At 52.0% G+C, this 6,000-nt stretch overlaps 1 protein-coding gene across 1 annotated transcript in view; it reads right to left on the bottom strand.

The window, feature by feature from the left end:
• Positions 1 to 1,140: 1,140 nt before the first annotated feature.
• LOC140411538 (kelch domain-containing protein 3-like) overlaps positions 1,141 to 6,000 on the bottom strand; it is a 352,235-nt gene continuing 347,375 nt past the window's right edge. The window contains exon 5 of the mRNA XM_072500626.1: positions 1,141 to 1,254. Within this exon, the coding sequence (XP_072356727.1) occupies positions 1,141 to 1,254 (114 nt within the window). The remainder of the gene's footprint in view (positions 1,255 to 6,000) is intronic.

Below are 6,000 nucleotides of genomic sequence, written 5' to 3'. Positions count from 1 at the left end.
TGCTGCAGAGTGACTGGGTGGGTTACTCGGTGCTGCAGAGTGACTGGGTGGTTTACTCGGTGCTGCAGGGTGACTGGGTGGGTTACTCGGTGCTGCAGGGTGACTGGGTGGTTTACTCGGTGCTGCAGGGTGACTGGGTGGTTTACTCGGTGCTGCAGAGTGACTGGGTGGTTTACTCGGTGCTGCAGGGTGACTGGGTGGTTTACTCGGTGCTGCAGAGTGACTGGGTGGTTTACTCGGTGCTGCAGGGTGACTGGGTGGTTTACTCGGTGCTGCAGAGTGACTGGGTGGTTTACTCGGTGCTGCAGAGTGACTGGGTGGTTTACTCGGTGCTGCAGGGTGACTGGGTGGTTTACTCGGTGCTGCAGAGTGACTGGGTGGTTTACTCGGTGCTGCAGAGTGACTGGGTGGTTTACTCGGTGCTGCAGAGTGACTGGGTGGTTTACTCGGTGCTGCAGGGTGACTGGGTGGTTTACTCGGTGCAGAGTGACTGGGTGGTTTACTCGGTGCTGCAGGGTGACTGGGTGGTTTACTCGGTGCTGCAGGGTGACTGGGTGGTTTACTCGGTGCAGAGTGACTGGGTGGTTTACTCGGTGCTGCAGAGTGACTGGGAGGTTTTACTCGGTGCTGCAGAGTGACTGGGTGGTTTACTCGGTGCTGCAGGGTGACTGGGTGGTTTACTCGGTGCTGCAGAGTGACTGGGTGGTTTACTCGGTGCTGCAGGGTGACTGGGTGGTTTACTCGGTGCTGCAGAGTGACTGGGTGGTTTACTCGGTGCTGCAGGGTGACTGCGTGGTTTACTCGGTGCTGCAGGGTGACTGGGTGGTTTACTCGGTGCAGCAGGGTGACTGGGTGGTTTACTCGGTGCTGCAGGGTGACTGGGTGGTTTACTCGGTGCAGCAGGGTGACTGGGTGGTTTACTCGGTGCAGAGTGACTGGGTGGTTTACTCGGTGCAGAGTGACTGGGTGGTTTACTCGGTGCAGAGTGACTGGGTGGTTTACTCGGTGCTGCAGGGTGACTGGGTGGTTTACTCGGTGCTGCAGGGTGACTGGGTGGTTTACTCGGTGCTGCAGGGTGACTGGGTGGTTTACTCGGTGCTGCAGAGTGACTGGGTGGTTTACTCGGTGCTGCAGGGTGAATCAGTTACTGCCCAGCCAGAGTGGGCAACGCTCCGGACTCACCTTGGCATTGACCAGGGACCATGTCATTGTCATAGCATCGAGTCGATGGATGTCATTGGAGAAGCAATCAGCCTGTGTGGACACATGGAACGTGTTAGAGACAAACAGAGAAATCCTTTCAGTCTTTGGCCTTCATGTTATGTCAACTCTCCTTCCCTGAGCTACTGGAGAAAGTGCATTCAGGAGAATTGAGAGATTACAATAGTCAGGAAAGGCTGAACATTCAGTTCCTCTCTGACAGGCAGCTGTTGGTGACCTGATAGAGGTGTTTCAAATGAAGCCACTATCTGACAGGGTCGGGTGGACAAGGCGTTTTCATTTTTGGAATAACACCATGCGGAGTCGGGGAGAACATGGGACTCGCTCCCACAGGGAGTGGGGAGAATGTGGGGCTCGCTCCCACAGGGAGTGGGGAGAATATGGGACTCGCTCCCACGGGGAGTGGGGGGAGAATGTGGGGCTCGCTCCCACGGGGAGTGGGGAGAATGTGGGACTCGCTCCCACAGGAAGTGGGGAGAATGTGGGACTCGCTCCACGGGGAGTGGGGAGAATGTGGGACTCGCTCCCACAGGGAGTGGGGAGAATATGGGACTCGCTCCCACAGTGAGTGGGGGAGAATGTGGGGCTCGCTCCCACAGGGAGTGGGGGAGAATATGGGACTCGCTCCCACGGGGAGTGGGGGAGAATGTGGGGCTCGCTCCCACGGGGAGTGGGGAGAATGTGGGACTCGCTCCCACAGGAAGTGGGGAGAATGTGGGACTCGCTCCACGGGGAGTGGGGAGAATGTGGGGCTCGCTCCCACAGGGAGTGGGGAGAATATGGGACTCGCTCCCACAGTGAGTGGGGGAGAATGTGGGGCTCGCTCCCACAGGGAGTGGGGAGAATGTGAGACTCGCTCCCACAGGGAGTGGGGAGAATGTGGGGCTCGCTCCCACAGGGAGTGGGGAGAATGTGGGACTCGCTCCCCACAGGGAGTGGGGAGAATGTGGGACTCGCTCCACGGGGAGTGGGGATAATGTGGAGCTCCCTCCAACGGGGAGTGGGGAGAATGTGGGGCTCGCTCCCATGGGGAGTGGGGGAGCGTGTGGGACTCGCTCCACGGGGACTGGGGGAGAATGTGGAGCTCCCTCCAACGGGGAGTGGGGAGAATGTGGGGCTCGCTCCCATGGGGAGTGGGGAGAATGTGGGGCTCGCTCCCACGGGGAGTGGGGGAGAACATGGGTTCGCTCCTACGGGGAGTGGGGAGAACATGGGACTCGCTCCCACGGTGAGTGGGAAGAATATGGGACTCGCTCCCACGGGGAGTGGGGAGAATGTGGGGCTCGCTCCCACGGGGAGTGGGGAGAATGTGGGGCTCGCTCCCACAGGAAGTGGGGAGAATGTGGAACTCGCTCCCACGGGGAGTGGGGAGAATGTGGGACTCGCTCACGTGGGGAGTAGGGAGAACGTGGGACTCGCTCTCACAGGGAGTGGGGAGAATGTGGGACTCGGTCCCACAGGGAGTGGGGAGAATGTGGAATTCGCTCCCACGGGGAGTGGGGAGAATGTGGGACTCGCTCACGTGGGGAGTAGGGAGAACGTGGGACTCGCTCTCACAGGGAGTGGGGAGAATGTGGGACTCTGTCCCACAGGGAGTGGGGGAGAACGTGGGACTCGCACCCATGGGGAGAACATGTGCATCGCTCTTACCGGGAGTGGGGAGAATGTGGGAGTCACTCCCACAGGGAGCGGGGTGATCCGAACAGGACAGGTGGATTTAAGGTGAAGTTGGATCATAGATCATAGAATTTACAGTGCAGAAGGAGGCCATTCGGCCCATCGAGTCTGCACCGGCTCTTGGAAAGAGCACCCTACCCAACGTCAACACCTCCACCCTATCCCCATAACCCAGTAACCCCACCCAACACTAAGGGCAATTTTGGACACTGAGGGCAATTTATCATGGCCAATCCACCTAACCTGCACATCTTTGGACTGTGGGAGGAAACCGGAGCACCCGGAGGAAACCCACGCACACACGGGGAGGATGTGCAGACTCCGCACAGACAGTGACCCAAGCCGGAATCGAACCTGGGACCCTGGAGCTGTGAAGCAATTGTGCTAACCATAATGCTACCTTGCTGCCCACGGTATGGAGCTGGAGTTGGAAAGGATATGCTGATAGGGGAGAGAGAACATTGTTAAAGATTCCCGGGTGCAAGGTGTTCAGAAAAGCTGGAAAAGGGAGGGATGGCAGTATTGGTGAGGGAGTGCTGGTGAAAGTGGATGTCCAGACTGGAGCCAGGAAACAGAAATGGCGAATGACATTGCTGGGTCTAGTCTATAGACCAGTAACTAGCGAGAAGGATGGAGAAGAACCAATCTGCGGGGTAATTAGAGAGATGGAGACATTAGCGAGTAGTTATAATGGGGGACATTGATTACCCGGATGTGGACTGGGACAGAGGTAGTGTAAAGGTCAGAGAGGGGCAAAAAGTTCCTAGATCGTTTTCAGGAGAATTTTCCACAGCAGTATGTGTCCAGCACAACAGGAAAGGATGCGACGTTGGACCGTATTTGAGGAATTGAGGTGGGACAAGTAGATCAGGTGTCAACGGGAGGACATGTAGGAGACAGTGATCATTGGATTGTAAGGTTTCGGGCGATGATGGAAAAGGAAAACTGACGATCCGGAGGAAAAATAATGAAGGGGAGAGCCGACTTTAACGGGGCAAGAACGGACGGGGGCCAGTTGACTAGAATTAAAGACCTCCAGAGCACGCTGGATAAAAGAGGAGACAGAAATTAAGGTACGGCAGAAAGAAATGCTCAAAAAGGTTGGTCAGGAAAAGCCCACCAGATACAGACGAGACAATTATAATTTCAGTGGTGGGGAATTAGCCGTGATACCATGAGACATGTGGAAAGACGTGGGATGATTAGGATCCGGGCGGCACGGTAGCGCAGTGGTTAGCACGGTTGGGTCACAGCTCCAGACACCCGGGTTCGATTCCCGGCTTGGGTCACTGTCTGTGCGGAGTCTGCACGTTCTCCCCGTGTCTGCGTGGGTTTCCTCCGGGTGCTCCGGTTTCCTCCCACAAGTCCCGAAAGACGTGCTGTTGGTGAATTGGACATTCTGAATTCTCCCTCTGTGACCTGAACAGGCGTCAGAATGTGGCGACTAGGGGACTTTCACAGTAACTTCACAGTGTTAATGTATGTATGTGTCACTGATCACTAAACAACTCCTCACAGTGAAGTATATGTCACTGATCACTAAACAACTCCACACAGTGAAGTATGTGTCACTGATCACTAAACAACTCCACACAGTGAAGTATATGTCACTGATCACTAAACAACTCCACACAGTGAAGTATATGTCACTGATCACTAAACAACTCCACACAGTGAAGTATGTGTCACATATCACTAAACAACTCCTCACAGTGAAGTATATGTCACTGATCACTAAACAACTCCACACAGTGAAGTATGTGTCACTGATCACTAAACAACTCCACACAGTGAAGTATATGTCACTGATCACTAAACAACTCCACACAGTGAAGTATGTGTCACTGATCACTAAACAACTCCACACAGTGAAGTATGTGTCACTGATCACTAAACAACTCCACACAGTGAAGTATATGTCACTGATCACTAAACAACTCCACACAGTGAAGTATATGTCACTGATCACTAAACAACTCCACACAGTGAAGTATGTGTCACATATCACTAAACAACTCCTCACAGTGAAGTATATGTCACTGATCACTAAACAACTCCACACAGTGAAGTATGTGTCACAAATCACTAAACAACTCCACACAGTGAAGTATGTGTCACTGATCACTAAACAACACACACAGTGAAGTATATGTCACTGATCACTAAACAACTCCACACAGTGAAGTATATGTCACTGATCACTAAACAACTCCACACAGTGAAGTATATGTCACTGATCACTAAACAACTCCACACAGTGAAGTATGTGTCACAAATCACTAAACAACTCCACACAGTGAAGTATGTGTCACTGATCACTAAACAACTCCACACAGTGAAGTATGTGTCACATATCACTAAACAACTCCACACAGTGAAGTATGTGTCACAAATCACTAAACAACTCCACACAGTGAAGTATGTGTCACTGATCACTAAACAACTCCACACAGTGAAGTATGTGTCACATATCACTAAACAACTCCACACAGTGAAGTATGTGTCACAAATCACTAAACAACTCCACACAGTGAAGTATGTGTCACTGATCACTAAACAACTCCACACAGTGAAGTATGTGTCACTGATCACTAAACAACTCCTCACAGTGATGTATATGTCACTGATCACTAAACAACTCCACACAGTGAAGTATATGTCACTGATCACTAAACAACTCCACACAGTGATGTATATGTCACTGATCACTAAACAACTCCACACAGTGATGTATATGTCACTGATCACTAAACAACTCCACACAGTGAAGTATGTGTCACATATCACTAAACAACTCCTCAGTGAAGTATGTGTCACTGATCACTAAACAACTCCACACAGTGAAGTATATGTCACTGATCACTAAACAACTCCTCACAGTGAAGTATATGTCACTGATCACTAAACAACTCCTCACAGTGAAGTATATGTCACTGATCACTAAACAACTCCTCACAGTGAAGTATATGTCACTGATCACTAAACAACACCACACAGTGAAGTATGTGTCACTGATCACTAAACAACTCCACACAGTGAAGTATATGTCACTGATCACTAAACAACTCCTCACAGTGAAGTATGTGTCACTGATCACTAAAC

The sequence above is a fragment of the Scyliorhinus torazame genome, chromosome 4 (genome assembly GCF_047496885.1).
Source record: "Scyliorhinus torazame isolate Kashiwa2021f chromosome 4, sScyTor2.1, whole genome shotgun sequence".
In the NCBI taxonomy this organism is placed as follows: Eukaryota; Metazoa; Chordata; class Chondrichthyes; order Carcharhiniformes; family Scyliorhinidae; genus Scyliorhinus; species Scyliorhinus torazame.
Note: the sequence above shows the minus strand (reverse complement) of the source record. Positions and strands in the feature narration are given on the sequence as shown.